The sequence below is a fragment of the Tyto alba genome, unplaced genomic scaffold, assembly GCF_018691265.1.
Source record: "Tyto alba isolate M040663 unplaced genomic scaffold, T.alba_DEE_v4.0 Super-Scaffold_7, whole genome shotgun sequence".
NCBI lineage: Eukaryota > Metazoa > Chordata > Aves > Strigiformes > Tytonidae > Tyto > Tyto alba.
Window position 1 is genome coordinate 3,273,687 of NW_024881328.1, and position 22,585 is coordinate 3,296,271.

At 39.0% G+C, this 22,585-nt stretch overlaps 1 protein-coding gene across 6 annotated transcripts in view; it reads right to left on the reverse strand.

The window, feature by feature from the left end:
- The window catches only part of MBD5 (methyl-CpG binding domain protein 5), a 146,659-nt gene that overhangs the window by 9,578 nt on the left and 114,496 nt on the right, over window positions 1-22,585 (reverse strand). For 3 of the 6 annotated variants that reach the window (XM_042784030.1, XM_042784028.1, XM_042784029.1), the window contains exons 11-14: window positions 10,626-11,654; window positions 8,730-8,941; window positions 5,774-6,982; window positions 218-330 (exon numbers count right to left, since the gene is read on the reverse strand). In XM_042784030.1, coding sequence (XP_042639964.1) covers window positions 218-330; window positions 5,774-6,982; window positions 8,730-8,941; window positions 10,626-11,654 — 2,563 coding nt within the window. The remainder of the gene's footprint in view (window positions 1-217; window positions 331-5,773; window positions 6,983-8,729; window positions 8,942-10,625; window positions 11,655-22,585) is intronic. The other 3 variants (XM_042784033.1, XM_042784032.1, XM_042784031.1) reach the window with 3 other exon arrangements.

A 22,585-nucleotide genomic window follows, 5' to 3' on the forward strand; every position in this document is an offset into this window, starting at 1 on the left:
AAGGCTGACATTTTACAAAGGCTACTGTAAATATCAGAAGATGCAATAAAAATGCAGATATCAAAGATCTCCGATGATTATCATAACCAACACAAGGAATTCAGAAAATTAACTCTTCGGTTTGGCCGATCTGCTGAGCTCCCCAAAATGAGAATCTTGGGAAGTAGAAGAATTTAATTATTCCATTTCATTAGTAAGTAAACAAGCATTTACTTACTTTCTGTTCCTTTTCCTGGCTCGGTTGTAAGCTTCTAGACCTTCTGTTAGTGTCTTCAACTTCTCTGGCTCCACCTGAGTGAAGGTATGAACACCAAACCACATTACCCAGACCTGCAATTATTAAACACTGCTTTTACTTTGCTGCTAGACATGCATTACTATGGAGCCTAATTTTCACTGCATCCATAAGACACTAGCCTTTCAAAGAATAAATTAATGTCTGGCTGTATACACCCTCTCAGACATTTACGTATATATTACAATTTCTCTAGATGTCTGCACCACTAGCAATAGAAATACAAAACCCAAAAGCACGACAGTCACGAAAACAAAACTAAGGAGGAGAACAGTATTTTTAAAACCTCGTTTGTCTTTATATTATTAACATGAACACCGATGTTAAAGTCTCATATTCTGTACTTGCATTTTACAAGCGTGTTTTACACCTTTGAGACCACCTGGAATGCACTAAAATACCACGTTTCCTCGTATACATGATACAATCTTTACAGATGCCATCAACGCAAAAGGGTTTCACACCACCTCAAATTTCTGGATAAAGTGTTTAAGGCCCCGATTCGACGATGCTGCTAATGGCACGGCCAGATTCATTCCTATTTCAGCAGAGCCACGGTCTGTGCTCAAGTTTAAAGGCTTAAGAGGGGGGCGAGCAGGATGACAACCTTTACGTATCCGTTATGAATCTATGAATCTGAACTAGAGCTCGCTTTAGCCAGCTAATTTATAGGTCCCGAGAAAGGTCTTTTAAATTTCTTCTTTTTTTTTTTTTTTTCATTAAGCACACACTGTAGAGATCTGCTGAGTCAGGGAATGAATCTGAGCACGTGCTCAACAGGGCTGCTGAGCTGGTATTTAATGTACTTTAACTGGAAAATTAAGTTCTCTTGAAATCAATCAGAATTATAATCTTTTAAGCAACCTGTATATAAACCATTCATTGCATATAATCGCTGGCACCACTGCGTAGGTACCAGTTAGTACTAGTAGAAACAATATAAGCAAGAAGAAAATTAATTATATCATCTCTATGATTTTATCATATGCATTCTCAAAACATTAGTCCACTTAACACTGCATATATTTTGACTTGGTTCAGTCATTTCTGCTTGTAAAAACCTAAAAAGGTATTTAAAACACATCAATTTTAAGAAAATGGATTAATTCTTTTTTTTTTTTTTTTTTTGTCAGCACTGCTACACTTTGCTTGACTTATTTTTTAGTTTTTGAAAAACTTAACGAGAACCTTATATAGCATTTGCTTCAGTAAAAAGTACAGCTTGTATTCTGAAACAAGGAAAAATAATTCTATAAATACAAATTTATTAAGCATGCCCATATACAATCCAAAAAAGAAATTTAAATGCAAATTCCCTCTCAACCCAGCCTTTCAATTACTAAATAATTTATATTCACAAGGAAACTGATTCTCAGACGTGACAATGTGAAGTTATTGAGTGAGCAAGTTGTCAAAATCTCTGGAAATAAGGCCCAATATAATACATGTTTAGACCAAATTTAATGTGTCTTGAACTTCAGCATCTGATAATGAAATTGGGGAATACTGCTGTTGCAGGAATTTACAAGACAAGTGCCCTTAATGGTGAAATCTGCACATGGGGAGGCAAGATTTCTATTTTCACGAAATAGATTCAATTACGCCACAGATTGTAGTGCTTTTCCCTTAAAACTGTGTTTACTTTTAATACAAGACTGCAAATACTTCAAGCAATTCCTTTCCTAATCAGACTTTGGAAAAATACAAATGCATACGTAAGAAATATTACCTATTTAAAACCTGGGGGGCTTTTCTAAGGATACACGTGAGAAGAAAAGGCACACAACACGCCCAGAACGAGCAAGCCGGCTTCAGAAACGTCGGCATCTCCTACATGAAAATGGTATTTTCAAGGCAACGTGCCTGCCATCCGCCACAGCCCAAGCCTTCATTTCAGAGCACGTTTGAAAAACAGCTGAAGAAATGCCTCTTATTTTTCAAACGGAACAGAAAGAAAGGGCAAAGCCATTCCCATCTTGATCCTTTACCTTGAACACTTTACAACGTGACAGGAGCTGTCGTGAATGCTAAATTGTCCATTATCCATGTCCATGATATAGACGCATACATAAGGAACAAATTTTGCAAAGGGTTGCATGTGCCTGCCATTAGATATATAAGAATGTTCTATGGTAAATATTTTTATGAAGAGCTAATATCATGGTTGGTAACAAAAAGGAATCAATATCTTAATTATTGGCATTTTGTGATGGCAGAACAGTAAAAAATCTGCTAGTCCTTTTTGAAGAAGCAGTATCAAATTGCTAACAAAACACGGTATTGGAAGCAACTGTAACAGATATATTTGAATTAATACTATCATATGCCTTCATTTACAGTAAGCCATTACAACACTAAATAATACATACAAATGGGATTTTCAGGACACTGATAAATCACACTTATTATCATCTGTAGAACTATAAAAGATCAGTTTAAAAAACCTAATTTAACTGATGGAAAGTCCTATTGAGAACAATACTTGCCCTGTAAGACTCACTATGAAATGCACTAACAGGCAACTACTGCTCACACAAACCCTTTGGCTTACACGTTGTTGCTCTCAAAACCTTGTTCCTGTTTAAGTGATTTGTTTTGGATAATAATCAAATTATTTACTTCATGAAATACACATCCTCCAGTCTAGGATGCACATAGTTTCAGGCCTGCTCCTTTCCTTTTCAGGAATTTCTGCTGCTACAGCTGCACTTCCCTTGGGTTCCTCTTTTAATTTTCCAACAGCCAAAAAGCAAGTGTTCGTTAAGAAACAAAGGTGCAATATTCCTCCCCTCTCCTGTCGGGGAAACACCATTCTAGCTGCTCTTCAAACAGAAGCATTATTACATTTAATACCCAAAGTCTTTTAAATGGAAACAGAAACCAAATTATGTATGATAAAAAGAACAGAGAATATACAAAGTACCACGAAATCCCAACAGCATAGCAAAGTTAGCATTACAATATAGGAGGTTAACATTTGAGTATACAAATACTTTAAAAGATGTTTTAAGAAAGCCCCACAGAAAACAGAATTTTCAGGCTGCTGGTGATTCCCACCATGAATTGTAACCCTTTAAGCTTTTCTGAAGCACAGAATTCTGAAGACCATTTGATTTTCAAGGTTATTTCTTTTTGGTTTTCAAGGTTTGTTTTTTTTTTTTTTTTGGTTTGGTGTGGGTTTATATTTTTTTCCTTTTTTTTTTTTTTTTTTGGGTCTTTTTTCTTTTCTTCAGACCAGGCTGCCCAAGCACCTGAAGAATGCAGCTGCACAACAGGCTACAGGAGTGTCTGAAGGAGTGTACAGATTGCCACTGTGCACGGCAGTTCCTGCCTACTGTCAACTAGAAACAGAACTATTAGCACGTGCCCAGTTCCACCTCTTCCACGTTCCCCTGTATCCCACCTTCCAACCTCAACTCCTGACCTCTGGAATGGCCGTTCACTCTGTGCTTCTTGGAGAAAGTCAGACATACTCTCTTATTTTAAAAAAAAACACCTTTAAAGTTATTACTATTAAATTCAAGGCCTTCTGATGCGAGAGGGGATCCGTTACGTGGGACTTCTTGATGAAGAACTTGAAACAGTCTCTCTTGCTGCCTCCACGAGTGCCCTGACAGCACTGCACGAGCCGCGACGTCTGCATTTCCACCTCTGTTTGTGCTTTGGTATGCAGCAAAATCCGTGCCACTGAATACAGCATTACACAGCGCTTATATAACGTACAGAAGAGACACAAAATGAAAGGCGGCGGGTTTGCACAAAAGCAGCTGTACATTCTGGTGGCCACAAATTGGGGAGCAAACGTAGGAAGTTGCTAAGGAATGCAAATGAAAAAATTTCACCTCTTTACAGAAGCTGTAAAGAATAACCTCTCGAAAGCAAACAGGCGTATAGATATGGATACGCAATTTTGTGAAGTTAACACATAAACGCGTGTTTGGAACGTATGTGCAGTGTAAGAACTGGATTTGTCATTCGTGTGGGACAGTGATATCGTATACCTCCTCATTTTCCCACTTTTGTTTAATCTCTTCTAGTTTGTGGTCTGCCTCATTAGCTTATACTTTACAAACTGACTTGTAACTCGAGGATCTCACCTTTAGAAGGAATGAGCTCTTAAGCATGCAGATATTGTTCCTAAAGCATGTTTATTTCTCTAAAAAGTAAGTATTTCTGCGCAGTGTACTCCGAGGGGAACTCTTTGAAACCTTTGTGGCTAGAGAGATAAACAGAGAAGCCACCTGTAAAGAGACTAAAAGTTCTCCTGAACCGGGGTTGGAACCATTCCGGCCAAAAATCACCCCAGTTATTTGTAGCACCAACTCATCCAAGACCTGTTGGGCTGTTTGGAGAAATCACCTTTATCATTGCTAACTGTATGATTATGACCTGCAGGAAGACCAGCAGTGGTTCCACTACAGATACACCTGATCCAGCTCAAGAGGTCCCTGAGCTGCGCTGGGGTGGGATCAGAGGCTGTTGGTGAAGAAACACTCCTCAGCCTGTGCTGGTACTCGCTCCCTGGCTCTCTGCTGTTGGCCAAATCTGGGGGACAGGAGCCCACTGTCACCGTTCTTATGACTGCTGTTGTGCAGTGTACCAGGCAGGTATATGGGGAAAAAAGATGGAATTTTGAAGTGGTTTGATTTCGTTGCGTCAGAGGTAAAATGTTATTTCATTAGATCTTTCCTTTCTGCTTACATACTTTTAAAATTTGCATTTTATAAAGCGGCACTTAAAGATATTTATATATCGAAGATGTGAAATATTGCACAAGAACTACAATAATATAATGTTATACAAGTAGGGGAGACCAGAATATGAAATATTTACCATAATAAAATAACCAATAACTCCTTGATAACTGTATTTCCTGTATATTCCCCAACAATTGCCTATGATTTGTTGACCAAAAAAAAAAGGATTGTAGTATGAAGGAGCAAATTGGAATGCTTTCCTCACTATTAAAAGATGGTCAAAACCTCCTTTCAAGGTGAAAACACACATGCATTTCCTCTTAAAGAGGGTGTGTGTCAATTAGCAAGCTTTTACTTCTTACAGACCCCTCAATCTGATTAGATCACTTTTCCGTTTTGCAGTTTTCAACACTTTTAGATATCTCTGTATCAGTTTCTCTGGACACAGACAGAAGTTCGACTAAATACACAATGTAAGTTAAACAATTTTCTGTTAACAACATTTTTTGTGTAGCAGGTCTTTTGTACACAGACTAGTAGAGCATAATCAGGCCGAAATAGTATCTGTTTCAGGGCACTGGTAGAAGTTTCTCATTAGGTAACTACGGGAAAAATTCAGTTCTGCAAGCTATAGTTACGAAAAAAAGCAATCTGTACTACTAAAATAAGAGACAAATAATAAAATAAAGAATGGACCGAGATAGTTTTGATAAACATTTGTATGGGCATATGTACATTTGTAGATAGATAGATAGATATGTGCATATATATATAAATATACCTTCCCCTCCTCAGCGTTTTGTTGACATGAATTGTGAACTTCTTCTTCTCTTACTAGTTTTCCAGGCCATGAAGTCAGTCCTTTGATTTGGCCCCAGACCAAGTCGCCAACATTAAACGTCCTCGGCCTGTAATGTATCAGCTCATTTGAAGAAGGGGAATCTGGGTTCCTTAGGTCATCTTCACTACTGATGCTTTTAGCATCTGAAGGGCTAGGCACACACCCATTAATGCTTTTGGCATTAAAATCTCCATTGTAATGGATATAGTCTTTAACTAATGAGCTTTCCAAGCTATTTGAGGAACTTGGAGATTGCTCTTCCAGAATCAGGTCTTGTTTAGAAGTGTTCAGCAACTCCCCAAATCCTCTGTTCTGCTGAGGCCTATTTCCATTTATGTGTGCACATCGTTCCACAGTGTTCTCCAGTCTTTCCTTAAAACTCATCATAGTTCTTTTGTAATTGTTATACCTGAAATTCTCCTCCAACATTTTATCACTTTGACAGTTTCGCTGTGATAACAGTATCTGATGCTGCTCGCCTTGTAACAACGGCAGTGCGGGGATGTTATTGGGCCTTTCGTGACAAGGACTACTATGGATATGGGTGGAGTGGTCTAGAAACTCATCGCATTTCCATCTGTTTATCTCACTGACAGGACTTTGCTCCCCTTCCCACTGTTTTTTGGGTGTGTTACAACTCGCTGATTTGTAATATTCATACCCCTCCCCTTCACTTGGATTTTTACCGTGCTCTGAATTCTTCAGTATTCGCGTTCCTCTAGTGTTCCTTATCCTACCTTCATGATCAGAAACGGCAATGTTTCTTCCATGGATAACTGCACTGACAGCACTGGAAAGATTTAATGGGTCACCAATTGAGGCTGTGAAGGCACTCATGGCACTCAAAGCTGGAATGGGACTCATTTGTGTGGTACTGCTAACGGCAGTGGTGATTACCACTTGCATTCCTTTGCTTGCAGCATCTACAACTGCTTTGTAGATAGCGTCCACCGACGTATCACCCTGAGCAGCGACGTTGAGGTTATCCTTTGCCTGTTGTCCAAGAGATGGTTCAGTTCTTTGCTGCAAATCACAAGTTGTTTCTTGGAAAGGAGGAAGCATAGTGTTGGAGCTCTCAGGAACCGGTGCCATTCCCATTTGAGTGATCATTCTTTTGTTCAGGACAGCAGCGTCTTCCTGCATTCTCACCTGAGAAAAGTAGAGAAAAAGATGGAAATTGCTCTTCTGCCTAAACTTCCATTCAACAGACAAACTTTGTTTCATTTTAATAAAAAAATTCAGGACGGTGGCCAGGGTGACTATTTGTTACAGTAGATAATTTTACTTTGTTTATACATCAGCTATGAAGTTTAATGCTGAACAAGCTAGATAGAAAACAAAACAAAACAAGTAAAATTTAGAGGAAAACGAAACCACTGGCTCTTAAGACTTTGCCTCGTGGATCAAAGTAGATGCCTCACACGAAATGATACAACCTACCATTCACTGCTGAGACTACATTATCAGCTCTTTCAGAGTCTTTTCAGGGATTTCCTCCTACCATTGAAGTACAGCACCCTCTGTTTTTTCTCACAAGTCCTAAACAAATCCACCAAGGTCAGTATTTCTGTTCTCAACTATTCCCTTTTGTTCCTTCCCAGACCCTAATTTTGCTTCCTTCCTCCCTACCAACTGTTCTTCTGGGCTCTTTGTATGCTCCTCATTCAATTTCTGGAATGTAGGCCATCACTGTCCTTTTGGAATTGGCTAACATTTCTATTTTTCCCTTTTTGGTTATCTGCCTCTCTCGTGGGATCTCTTTTGACTTCAGTCCCTTGTAAACCATGCCTGCATCCCTTTGCATTGCAGCTAGAATGTCAGGCACTGCCATGGTAAACTGCAACATTCAGATTACAGTAACTGTGCTTTTTGTATTTCTTGTCACATACGTAGGCAGCGAAGACGATGTCAATAATAGTGCTATAACAAAAAACTGTAAGAAACCAACAGTAAAATATTTCCAAAAGCTCCTTTAAATACTTACTATTTATATAACTGAGAACCTGAAGCAAAAAATACTGAGATAAAGCTACCAAAATTCATACAAAACCAAAGAGAGGTAATAGGCAGTTAGAGGACTGTGATTTTGCAATAGCAGTGAAATGTCTACACCGAGAAAATGACACGTCTTGTTTTTCCTTCTTAAAGGGTAAAAGCACTTTCTGACACTATCTGCATGCTTCTGTCTTTACGTCTTGAGTTCTGCAGCAACCACAGTAATACTGAATAATAATAAATATGTATTTTAACTCTGGTTTTATTACCTATTTTGGTTGCTATGCTTCCTGTCAGTATGTTAGTTTGACAGTTCAACTTGCATTATGAGGAATTGTCTATTTAGGTCGACAGCAGGGAGGTATCATTTTGCACAGGTTGTCATTGTATATTCATTCTAATGCCTGTTTTCTTCAGCCTGTACAATCCACACCACGGCTAGCTCTTCCACTCAATTGCAGTGGGATTATAAGAGGATTGGTACAAATGGTCAACTATAATCATTTATTAAGTTTCTAATTGCTGTACAGTGGTATCAATATTTATTTCTCACCACTGAATTGTAAGAGTGGTCTAAATGGGAATTTATGATAATTTCTGGAGAACGGAAAATGGTTTTGCTAAGAAATTGTCAGAACATATATATAGCATATTTTTTTCAATACATGCAGCATAACTCTTTCCAAAGAAACTATACCCAATTTCTAAGGTATAAAATTTCAGTAACAAATGGTACTGATTTGCAAAATCCAAGAACTACTGAAAGAGGCAAGGAATTGTAGACAAAATGTTTTCTTAATCACTCAGCAAATAAAAAAAAAAAATCAAACTATGGAGTGTATAATTTTACCTACGGAAAGCTGCACATTTGTTTGAATATTGATTTAATTTTGCTTTCTACCTGGAAATTTTGGAACAGACATGCCATGGGGTTTGGGTTGTTAGCTGGGCCAGGAATTGGGGGCTGGCCTTGAAAGCCCTGCATGTTCTGATACCCCTGGAGAAGGTGCTGCTGCTGCTGATTTGAAGGAAACATCTGATTGTTGTTTAATAGCGACTGGAGATGACTCAGCTGATGGTTATTCAAAGTAGTGTTTATAGATGACATGTCACCTGTAATTCAAACACAGGGAAACATAAGTCAGTACAGTTTTCAACAGTCAGGAGGAATTTTCCTTGACTCAAATTTTAACTGACTGCTAAGCAAATGCCTCTGTAAAACAACACTTTTTCCCTTCAATCTTCTAGGGAAGGGTCCTCAAGGCATGTGTCTCCTACTTTTTAATCCTTTATTTCTTCAGTATTGCTTCTTTTGCACGTCACATCTATCTGGACTCTTTCTAAAGGTTTCTGACATGACTGTCTTAGCCTTTGGAACGGTACACAGCCAAGTTTGGCAGCATGAACTTCTATGATATTCGGTGTCTTGGAATGTCACTCTTCGTTTCCAAAGAGTGACTGCTTCAGACACTACTGGGGTGGTGAGGGGGGCAGGAGGAGGAGAGAGAAAGACAAAATAATTTAAAAAACCCAATAAAACTAGTTTTTCATTAACTATGACAAAATAACGTGAGCTAACTGCAAACGAGCAAAGACTTTTTGGCTCACAGACATGTCAGACAACACTAAACATTTTTTTTTTTTTTTTTACATTCTAGAAACCACTATACTCACATTTTGTATTACATGAAAATCTCACTTTACATGAAAATTACAGTTCTAGTGAAATAAATACACAGTTGAACCTGACTTTATGAAATAATAAAGCTTAAAAATGTATCAATTTCCTACTTTTTTTTTTCTTTTTAAATTAAAAGCTTGTGTTTTTCTTAAAATTGCCATTTGCAGAATCATTGGTTAGTTGTCTTTTATATGGAAAATGTACAGTAGGGCTGAGTTCATGATAACCATTTAGTAGGTAAGTATGAGGTATTAAGTTAAAATACTTATCATCTCTTTGCTACTATTTCATTCATCCTATCAGTCTATCTGTTAGATCACAAAGACCAAATAACAGAGTACTAACTATATTACGTATTCTTGGTAAAAATCATCAAAAGACCCAGGAGAAAAAAACTTGTATTTAAGAGCTTTTTAATCACTTGTTTCGGGATGTAATTGTTTGCCAAGTGAGATACCCTGGGTTTCTGACCTACAAGCTCAAGTTAAAAAACCCAAACAAACAACAGAGAAATGAGAAAATATAAATACACAATAAAGGGCTTGAAGGGCAACCTTCCTCTCTGAACTTGTGCAAGGACCTACTTCGAGTGCTTTATGGATTACTTTATGGGGAGTGTGCCTATGGTTTTGGCACTTGTGATTCATTTGGAGAAAAGCACTTGGCTATTTTTCATCTACTGCACAGCTACTCGTACTAACCCTGTGATGCCACATGCACTTGAAATGAACCACTGCATCCCAGAGATGCGCCTGTGCTTTTATTACTTGAGAAAGTAAACAAGTCCAATTGCTTACAGAATTTCAAGGTGTGTAGAGTAGGTCTAGGTGGCATCAGAATTAAGAATGGAATATAAAATAATTTCCAAAACCAGTCCTAAATGTTACTGAAGTAAATTAGAATGTGTTTTAAATTTCTAACAATAACAGTTACGGTTGTCTCAGTAGAAATAAACAAGCTGTAACATACAAAAGCCTTATAAAAAAAAAAAAAAAAAGAAGTATGATAAAGTGGAGTCTTTAAAAATAAAAAAGTAGAATTCAAAATTCCCCCTCCCCAACCCTCTTCCTTTTTTTTTTTTTTTTCCTTTTATATCTGTGAAGAAACTGAACTTACCAAGCAGACCTGTCCCCAGTAGAGGGTTAAGTAGCTGTGGCACCACAGAGTTATTGTTGAGTTTAGCTGGACCAGATGTACTCCCAGCATTATTAGATATGTTCAGCAATGTTTCTGCCATTGACACCACTGCTGTCCCACCACCCAGGGTTGAGACAGACAGTGCTGCCACTGCGGATGATGTAGTGGTTGTGGTAGTGGTTGCTTGGGAGGAGGTGGCTATGGAAACCTCTGGATGATTAGCGGTGTTGCCCAATGCAGAGTTCAGGACACCTCCCACCAGCTGGGGGTTCAAGGCCATTAATGCTGAGGCCCCAGACACAGCTGGGAGGAGCAGGGGGTTAGAAGTAGTGTCAGTGCCTGAAAAGCTTGGTATAGGGTTGCCCAGGGGGTTGGTTAAAAGGGTCTCCACCCTGTTGCTTTCTGACTGATTGCTTGGCAAATGGTCAGGTGGGGCTGTCATCTGTGTTACTGAGGGTAAAGGGTTATTTTGCTGTTGCAACAAATCTGAGATGGTCAGATTGAAAGATGGTAGGGGAAGCATGGCAGCTGCTTGGGCTTGGTTCTGAAGGAGGGTTGCTAGAAGCTGAAAATGAACAGGTTGTAATACCTGCCCATCCACGTCACTGGAGAGAAAAGCTAAAGCAGCATTTACACTCGGGTTGAGAAAACCTAAAGGGTTGAGGTTGACCTCAGACTTGCCTTCTCCTGCTGAAGGCTGCAGTATATTTAATAGATTCTGGTTTAGGAGATGTTGCTGATTCACTGGCAAAGAGATAGGTAGAGAATTGAGGAGGTTTTGATTCAAAGAATGTGGAAGATTGTTGTTTGAAGAGCTGTTCTGCGGAAAATGAAGCGAGTGTTCGTGGCCAGCAAATGGGAAATCGCTCCCAATGGGCAGCTGGCTCTGGAGTGGGTTTCCAGCTGCAGTAGTGACTATAACACCATCCTGAAGCACAGACGTGGTCTTTGTGATGGCAGGTTGGCTGGTGCCAGCTATGGCTATGGATGATGACGGTCCTGAACCCCCTGCAACGCAAAAGAATAAAACTATTAATAGTATATTGCCTGTCGGGAGACAATCATCCAAGTCATAAAGTAACGAGGTTATTTCAAACCAGTAATGTTTGACACCCACGCACAGGAAAAAAAAAAAATGTTTTGAGCACCCAGACTTGAGTACTTCTGAAGTATGAGTGAATCTGCCATCAGCTACTTCAGGCACTACATGCTGCGCCACATCTCATCGGAAATTATTTAACCACACAGTTTTATTTCCCTCAAATTTCTCTGAGTGGGGATACAAGAGGATTTCATTCATCACATATTTTGATTTACATAAACCTAAAAGCAACCGTAACTTAATATTGTCATGGGCCAGTATGAAATTAACTACTAGGAAGAAGGATCAATGGGAGACGTGAATGATGTTGGGTGAGAAGAGTGTGAGTACATGATCTAAATGTAGATGTGAACCTTAATGCTCTTCTATTTTCAGCTCTATTCCATTAACGGGGCTTTGGAGAACTATTATTTAAAGCATTATTTTGGGCTCCTAAAGAAAAAACACAGTGATAGCGATTACATGTCATGATGATGCCTATGATAAAACCCAACGAGCAAAATACATTATGGTCATGGTACGTTAGCATTCAAAACCCACCAACAATTTATAATGAAAAGAACGTAAATTAGGGTGGTCTAGTCATATCCATCACTTAGCATGAAAAGAAAGACCAACTGGGTAGATTTACTGTGAGGGGGTAACATGGAAAGGGTGAGAGAATAATACAGTTTATTTGGCTATCTTTATACTGCTTTACCAATGCTGAAGTATAAAACAAATTATTCATCATCTTTCACTTAAGGCAGAGTCTTGAAATGACAGTGGTCATATACAAAAAACGTACGAGGGGACACCAGGAGAATTAAAGCAAGTGAAATTGCCTTGACCTATGCCTTTCTATGTTATTCACTGTGCTACACTGGAGAACAAACAAAAAACATGTATTAAAATTATACACTGCATGTATCTAAAACTGTATAATTATAAATGAAATTGACTATGGTTTTGATGCAATAATTTTCCATTTTCAACTGCCCTGCAAATATAGCTCACATGATAGAGATCAGAATGTATCAACTATCAGAAAGCATCAATTATGATTTTTCTAAACAAATACTATTTGAAGAAGGATGTGCAACTATGCTGTTAACTGGGAAGAACAGAATCAAATCTTTACAGCTTTTGTAACTTAAAACACCATTTTTAAAGTATTACAACGTAATGACAACTCAAAAAGGTGTAAAATTAATACAGTACATGAGGCACAGCATTTGAATTCATGAGAAGAAAGATCACACCCTCTCTCCCAGCCACCATTATCGCATTTCAGTACAGAAATTAAGTAATAAATTAACAAAAGATAAAGTAAGAACAAACTGTAATTATAAAGCAGAGGATATCCTATTCTGGTGTGATGAGAAATGTTAACAAAGCCATAAAAGCAGTTTCATGACAAGTACGTTTCTCTAGGCAGCAGTTAGGAACAAAAAAACCAGATATGCACTTGAGGAACAAAAACCCAACCATGCACTGAAAATGTATGTTCCACTGGATTTCCACTTATGGTTTGGTATCTAACATTTCAGATCGGGCAGGAATATCAAATGCTCTATGTCTTGACACCTCCAGGCCTGGCAAATGCCTCATATATCCTGAGAAACTGGCACCCACGCCCTCCCCGGCTTTCTAGATCAGCGATACGGCCTTCCAAATTATAGACACCTTCCCAATAAAAGTCAATGAAAAGCTTCTAATCAGACAGGTTGGTCACAAATTATTCAAAACTAAGACGAAGCCAGTAACAGCAGGCCTACTGGTAGAGATGAATGCAAACCACAGCTACAGCAAGTAAGCTTGTTTTCTGCCAATGTGTCTGTCCCACTCCTGGTTACCGAATTCTGGAGAGAAGCCATCTCTGGCAATGCCTCCAAAATGAAACGCAGCAGAAAAAAGAAAGATATTTTCACGCGCGTGTTTACACATCAAGGTGCACATGACCTTTTTTTCCACGTCTTTTCACTTTTTTTCCCTTTTAGTATTTTGCTATTTCTGTAAATAATACTAATAAACACAATTCCTAGAAATGAGCTGCATAGCAGACAATTAAATTCAATGTGTATGTTTACTATTTTTTTTTTAACATACAACTGTAAACTCTGGCTACTCAAATTCAGTTACACGAATCCCAGAGAAGCCAAACTAAGGTGTAACTGTACATCCTCCTTTTTTTTACTAATCTATGAAATATTTTACATTGCATTTTTAGAAAAGTAATAGAAAAGTCTTTACAATCCTTGTGGCTGAGAGCAAATTTTTTTGTTTCACTGGAGAAAACACACCCACTTATAGCAGTTCCAAACACTCATGCCAGGCTTGTAATGGATCAGTATGTTACAGAGCCCACAGCTCTGTACATATTATTAACTGTACACATTATTAACAATAAGATACACATTATTAACTGTCAGGTACCCATCTGCTCACAAAAAGGGAATTTTCAAATTGCTTTGTTTTGTTCAAATCAATATCCGGAACCGACACTCCCAAGGATTCAAATATTAGGAAAAGTCCCAAAGAGCAAACCACAGATTTAAGAAATGACTGTTACAAAGTCATTCCTATCTGGTTTTAGCAGAAGAATCTGCTGTACCACTCCAATGACACAAGATGGATGCCTACCGTACTGGAAAATCCATAGGGCCTCTTAAATAATGTTGGCTGAAAAATCGCTCACCGAACCAAAACCGTCACTGCACTTTGAGACACACTTAACGTGAGTCTCTCCAGCTGTAATCCAGTTTAAGATGGCCAGGTAATACCCAGGCATCTTCAGATGGCTATTCCTCCCACTTGTAAATGACCTTCCACATAAAATCTTACTGTTTTATAGATAAGGACAGGCTACCATCAGCTTAGCCTGACCGGCAGGAATAGTCTGATATATTGAACTGTCTAAGGCCTGAGTTCCTTTCAGGCAATATTTTTTTGGAAAATTTTTACTCCTGCAACAGAGGAAAGACAGATATACAAGCTTTTTCCTTGGTGGCTAAGAAAGGCTTCCCTCGCTAGTAGAAATCACATTTGATGCTTTAAGCAGCACATGGATAGATTTTTAATTCAGGCATGAGGAAAGTATTCTATATATAGACCTCTCCTGACTATAAAACCTAATTTTGGTATTTTCAAGTGGACCTAATCTCTGTTTCTAATTTATTTATGACTCTTTTCTATTCCACTCAGGTAAATGACCACATGGAAGAGTATTTGGCATGAAGCAAATCTCAAACTTGTAAAACTGTTGCTAGGTGTCTGTCAAACACTGCTCTATTTTCTAACCCCCCGTCAAACGCCGCTTCTGGAGATCTAACCCGAGGGGTCTAGAGTGCATTCAACACTTGCCTTTTCTCCAGATTATTTAGGCAATTAATTAATCGCTACTGGAGAAAACCAAAATTAAATCTTGATGGATTGTGAGTAGGAGGAAGAAAATGTGTCCTTGTTTCAATCCAGACTTGAGAAGTTTGGGAGCTGAAGAGGCGACGAGCAGGCAGACTTCATCAGAGAAAGAAAACATAGACAAATATCCCCCCCCAGCTTCTGTTAAACCTGCCTCACAGAAAGACACAGTAGGAATTGGTGTAGAGAAGTCCTGAATTGGGTACTAGCTAACACAATATTTACAACTGCATTTGGGGACAAATTATCTACAGCAACAGGCTGAATTGCCAGAATATGATTTCTGGATCTCTTCCAAACTACCATCTCCAACCAGTCAATATTCAAGATAAAGAAATACATGCACACCCATCCTTATTAAAATATAGTGCTGCTAGACATCTTTGAATGTTTGGCCCCGATCCAGACGACAAAATCTGTATTATTTTTTTTCCCTTTAGAAAACACGTATCATTTCCATAATTGCGATGGATAGTGCTGCAAGGCGCAGAAGGCCACCTCCCCCTGGGAGGACCACTGTCCTCCCCCAGTTTCAAAGTGAAATCTCCCACGATCCAGGACGAAGGTGAGCGCTCCGGTCTTTCTGACTCACGAGGAGACCGGGTACAATGAGGAGGAAGGGCATCGGCAGCGTGAAGATGCGAAGAGTTCTCTGAAACAGCATGGAAAAACGTAACGTGCCTCATCAAAGCGACGGTGTAACTACCCTGTAGTCCAAGAGAAGAAAAGTCCTAATAAGAGGCCGGTCCTTTCCAATCGGGCAGTAGCATCAAAGCATAGCAGAGGTGATCTGGAACTGACTCTGCATGTCCTCTGGGGTCTGCCTTTTATTCAAAGTGATATCTAGACCCATACATTGTATTTACTAGAATTTTCGAAGAGGGGAGGATGAGAGTGGAAGCCAGATGGTGGATGTCAGCTGAAAAAAGATCCCCAGGCAAACAAGCTGTCTTGGCCAGCGGTGCTGTAAGGAGAACAGGACTGCGACTCTGACCACTTGCATTTCCTTCAGGCCTGGAGAAGGATGACAGCCGGAAGAAAAGAAGATGCACCGCGTTAGCCTACCCAAAACTCTGCCATGAAACGACTTGTTATTGCTGTATCCAGGCTCCAGGGTGACAGTTGGGAGGCTTTTGATGAGAAACGTGAACGGGAGTTGAAAGCTAAAAGGAAATCACAAGTTTGATTTCAAGTTTCATAAAAGCATGGCGTTTTCAGTCCTGGAAACCCAAGGCATTGTACACGTTAGCTCAGAAAACAACTGTTCATAATAATCAGAAGCTCTTAAGAGTAAAAGTAGAATGAAAAGAAGACGAAGGAGTTAGATTAAAAGCCATAAAAGCCTAAGACAAACACTGGCTTCCAGCTTCTGCAGACAGAGACGTCTGCCAGAAGTTCTTCTGCCAGCTGTTGAGAAAAAGGAACAGTCTTTGTAACGCAGTGAGAAGAAGAAATATCCAGAGTGCTGGAAAAGTAGATCTATTGTTCTGTTAGAGGGTCAAATAAGTGTTTCGGGAGTAAATCAATGGCAACTGAATAGGATATACATTTTTAAAATGATTACTTTGTGGGCTACAGCATTTTATTTATGAGCATTTTTATTTTCTTTTCTTTTGAAAGCAGGTTTATTTTCCTGTGTGGAATTTATCTGTGTTCCTTTTTTTAAAGTATTGCTTGACAGGTATTCTTAAGCAGATGCAACAAAATAATGAGTATTATGAAATCAGTTTGAGTTCGAGAAGATTCACTGTCCCTGCTCACTTGAAATAAAGTAATTAGAGTGGAAGATATCTATCATTAATATCTCGGCATTGTCCTACCATGAAAAGACGGGAACACATATGTACACGTATGCTATTGGGATGGTGGGATATAGTCAGAGGTCTATCTTACTCTGAAGTCCTGGGTTTTAAACAATATTAAGATTTGGACAATACAAAGATTTGCACAGCAAGCTGCAGCGGTTGTCCTCAGAAAGAGAAGTTGGGGTGTAAGCCGTTGATTTCAAACTAAACGAAAGGAAAGAGTCAAAAATCATGTATCATTTCTGCCGCAGCAGCAGAACTGTGTCTGCAGAAAAATATGTAGGTGCAGTAATGACTTCACATACTGTGAAGAACGCTCAGCTCCCTTATCAACCAGACAACTCAAGACGAAAGCAAACTATTGTAGCCTTTGTAGATGCTAAAAGTATTTCTACCAAAGAACATGAACTATATATGTATTTTCCTAAAAAAATGCAGTTAAATATACCAATTAGAAAATGATAATGCAAATAATATTTTACAACGTATTTCTTTATAAGAAATTATCCATAGTCTCAACAGTACATTGCTGGAAACTAAAAGTGCAGAACTTGTTCATTAGCCATTAACACTTAAAACATTTTAGGAGTTGAGAACAAATAAATGTTATAGATACTACTTGCTCAATTTTTACTTTTCTGCATATTCAATAAAAATGCAGCTAGCTTTATTCTGTATTTGATATTTTCTTTATTGCTTTTTTAATATAGACCATTTCAAGTTTTTGAAACCCTTGTCAGAAACTCACATTTAGCTCCTTGGTCACGTAATGAGCTTCTTGCTAAACCTTCCACCACTTCCACCCTCTCCTAGAGTAAAACTCAGTAGTTCTTGCAGAAGAAATCTGCACAATCCTTTCAAAAGGATCCAGCGAGAGTGGAGAAAGTTTAACTGCATACCTTACCCTGAGATTAAGCAGGTGTGAAAGCACAAAAGATCACTTAGACACTGTAATTACTACTATATCTCGAATGGTCTGTGCAACTTCTACAACATAGGGTCACCACCCATCCATGCTTGAGGCCTCCAGAAGCTAGCGCAGTATTAACGTGAAATAAGAATTAATATCAACTTAAGAGATACCAACACATTTGCATCTGAGGCAATATTGTTAAATTAGTGATTTCAAGAAGCTTAACTTTCACAGAAGTATAATCGCTGATGGAAATGATATAATCTTATATTAAAAATCTGAGACATCATGTTCTTGCTTTAACTACATATTCCATGACTTACAGAACCAAGAGCTATACATTTTTATAATTATATCCTCCATTTTCTTTTTGGAATGGAAAACATTTAAGATACCTATCTGGTATCACATTTATTATAGTGCTTTCAATTCCGAAGAAACCATAATTCAGCAGTCAACCCCAAACGACTGTCAGTTGTTCTCCTTATCGAGATCACGCACTCCCTTGAGACAAGAGAAATCACAAACAACGGACCAATAAATAAAACATCCTTCTCAGCCCAGCAGAGCCAGTTAAAACATGGACTCCCCTCATATTCAATACCCGATGGCACAGAATATGTTCTATGAAAGAGATTTAACTGCCTATCCGTAACATCACGCTCATCACTGTAGCAGCCAGGTGTACTACTATGAATACCAATGGCATAATGCTGCATGATCATAGTTTTGTTTTTGTTTTTGTTTTTTTTTTTTTTACTTATGGAAAAACAGCTGTAATGTTGGCCCTGTTCTTAATAGTGTTTTTCAAACTCTTGCTTTAACAGTTTATTTGATTATTTTAAGGATGAAAATCACTGACTACAGCACGCTGTCTCTGTGTCTTCTGAAAAGCAACTTGGCCAAGAATGAGTCTGTCAAAATTTTGGAGGAAGGGCATAAAGCCCAAAGCAGTTTCTAAGAGAACATAAATGCTTAAGATTAGGCCTTTTTTTTTTTTAAAATACCTGACTGAAGTTTCAGTCTTGGCTCTTCTCCATGCCCCTGTCTCTTCTGACTTCTCCATTTTACCATCACTGCTCTTTTAAAAATGACTATGGAAAAACTATTCTTACATGCTTAGCTGTTAACAGAAAGCAGAAGCAGTCTTCTAGTAAAAAACTGTCAAGACAACAGCATACAAATGAAGGAATAGTCTTTCAGTATTTTCTCAGTGCTTAGTCTGATCTCGTCCTGCATCATTCCCCCATTCACAGTTGTGGGAGATGCATTCTAGGTGAGGTAAAACATTATTTGGAAACTAAAAATTCAATAAAAAGCATTATTTCTTTCAATAGTCCCCCCTCCACCCTCTAGGAAGTGTTGGAGTTGCCCACTCGTTCTGCTTAAGAATTTTTTCAGAAGATGGTGAGAGCTAAATATGTATGGGAAATCTCATATAATTAATTCAGTTTTTCTTCACAATCATATCTTTAGTAAAATAAGACTCATCCTTCTGCATTATTTTATTATTATTTTTTACAAATCCTCTAGTTTTTATTAATATAAATTCCTAAGAAAATGTATGGCAGTGAAAACACTAACCAGATAAGGGTCTGATTAACTATAAAGACTGTGAGTTACCGGCATATCCAAATTATAAGAAACAAAACAACACAAGACAAACCCAAGCTGTGCGTCTAAGCAAGTGATGCGCTCGGTAAGCAGAGCTCAGCAGAACACAGCTTTTAATCTTGGTATTTATCTCAAAGGTAGCACCACTGCGGTTCAACCTAGGGACGGCAGTGCCTGACGGGCCCCAGACAGCAGGAGAATTCAGAGTACAGCGAATATACACTGACGGTCTCAAGTTCAAAGACAAGGAGGAAGGCTGCAGTAGCAATGGTGAGCTCTATGTAACTGCACGCCTCCCGTGGAAGAGCCTCCCACGTGGAGCACGTGCCCCAGGGTGCGGGAGAAGCGGTACGTGATCCCACCCAACCCCTCGCCAAGCCGGCCCTCGGTTAGGATTTACCACTTCTGATCTTCACTCACCAAAACTCAACCACCATAACACATCCGACATTGATAGAAATAAATTACTCCTACGTTTCCTTTTTCCACTTCCACTAAAATTAGAAGCTTACTCTTTTCAGCTCGCTGTACTAAACAACCGAGTTTAATTAAGTAGAGATTGAGCCGAGTCCCAAGTTTTTTCCAATTTGCTAGCACTTGCTAACAATAAACATTCATAAATAGAGGTAATTTGAAAAGAAAAATCTATTCCACTTCCAAATTTTTCCTCTATTGTAAACCTCATGGTAGCAAGAATGTTCACATCGAATGCATAAAAGTCTATCATGTTAACCATTAAATTTTACCTAATAAGATTGCTGATGACTACTAAGTCAGTAATTCCTCTATGTTCAGAGAATGAGAATGGTTTCGTGCATAAATCTTCTATCGAGACTTAAAAAGAGCAAATGTATGAGAATATGCATTTCAATGGCAGGGTAGGGAGCTGACCTGACCTACCATATATGTCTCATGCCTGGAAACTTTATTCTTCACGGAGAACATTTTCCCCATTTTACAGTTCTCATTTGAATAGAAAAATAATCACTTTGTTCTCCCCAAAATAATAACAAGGGAAAATAAGGTAGAATGTTGGAAAGCAGTTCCAGATTTAAATAACAGTGATTCCTTATAATCACACCCCACTCCCGCACCAGAGAAAAGTCCCTCTGTACATTTACATAAACACCAAGGCCCAAAATCAATAGAACATTTCAATTGGCTTTATAATTAGAAGAGTAGCTGGTTGGCATCCTGAACAGCGGTTATTTCCGTTTAATAAGAAACTTTTCTCAGACATAACAAGCTCCATAATGGCTGCCAGCCAGATACTCTTCTGAATTTAACGTGAAAAAAAATTTACCGGTTTTGTAATTCTATGATATATAAAAGTAATTTTGGGGAGCAAATGCAGAGACTCGCATACTAGAATATGCCACTTTGTACACGTTTAATGTGATATACTCTAAACCACTCCATCTTCTTTGATGCATAGGAAAGGCCATTTTCAGAGAAGCAAGGGCCTACATTATGTTGGTAACTACCACTGCGTCCAATAGTACGTGCAACCTTTTATTCCCCTAACACTTTATGCTTTAGGTTCCTCACACTGTCAAAATACGGACATGACTGCATCATTCCTTTCCATCGCAAGCATTTACATTCACAGCTCTCCCAGAAGGTAAGGGAGAATACTTACCCCAAACCACAAAGAAAAACAGGTTCACAAATTAAAAACTGAAGCAATACTTTTCATCAGTATTTTTCACCTAGCTTCAGGACGATACCTGTAGTTAGACTAAAGCAATTCACTCCTCAGGAGACACAGCGCTGTGCTACAGGCAAAAAGCAAGAGGAAACAAAACATTACAAATGGCAGAGAACTGGGACCTGTCCCCCCATGCTGCTGAAGGAAAAAAACCCCAAAGGCCATTCTGATCTGAAAATAATTTTCTCTGAGCTGTAATCTGATTATCAAGAAGATACTTTCTCATTCTGTAAGAAGACAATCCCTGATCGCTCCACTTTGGCTAGCTCGGGCCAACTGTCAGTTTTAGCAGGAAAAAAAAAAAAAAAAGATAATCTTTCATGAGTCCTTTAGGTTATACTGGGATGAAATCCTGATAATGAGGTTACATGGTACCGTTTTAAGAGAGCTGGGTGAGTATTCTGAGCAGCGTGGCTCTCCGTGCCACCTGCAGGTCAGTACGATGTGGGCAGCACGAGGGGGACCGAGCGGAGCAGATCCCTAGGTCAGACGCGACCACCATCATCATTCCCATCGAGCCAATGCATGCTTGGCTTGTGAAATTTCATTAAGACTCCTTCCATTCATACACTCAGCACGTGCTCTACTAGAGTATTTCAACATTTAGTATTCTCACAAAAAAGGAAACCGCTCGTTTCTTTGATGCTGAATGTACCAGCTTTCAGCACTGGAAGTTGTCAGCGAGTGCCTGCCAGCAAGGTAAAAATAATTCAGCCCTCCACCTTTTCAGAGAGTGCCCAAGAATAAATATTTGTAGGAAGAGACACTATTGCGTGGCTACTTCTTTGACAGAGCAGATTCCAGGGAATTCCCAAGTGCTGGAATACCTCGCATCCAGCTCGACTCCCTGGCATCTGGCCTGCTGACAAGCTCAGCGTGGGCGGTGAGCCCGACTTCAGGATCCGCTGTGAAGCAGAGCACAGACGCTGCCGCCGGGATTACATCCCGGGGTCTGATGGACAAACCACCCACAGCAACTCCGCCGCCCTCCTGTGAAATTGCTGCTACGTCTCTACCTCTCCCGAGCAGTGACCACGAGCCAGAACACCACGTCCTCAATGTGCTTTTCCCAACTATACACCGAGCCAGGAGCATCCCCAGTTCCACCACCTATTCCCATTTTTGTGTTTCCAAGGATTCACCCAGCTTCTCTTTTCACTTCTTTTTTTCTGTTTGTTTCTTTTTGCAACATCACTGATGTGACAGTTTGCATGAAGTCTATTAAGTCAAAGCCTCCTAAACCCCTTCTCCGAGTCACTGTTTACCAAGGCAATGTCCCATTCCCAATTATAATACACTGTACTTGACTGTATTAAAGTAAATTTTGTTCGAGTGGGATAGAAGCTCTCCCTATTTAATTATATTTTACTATTTGCTATTCTGTAAATTTTGCCAGTA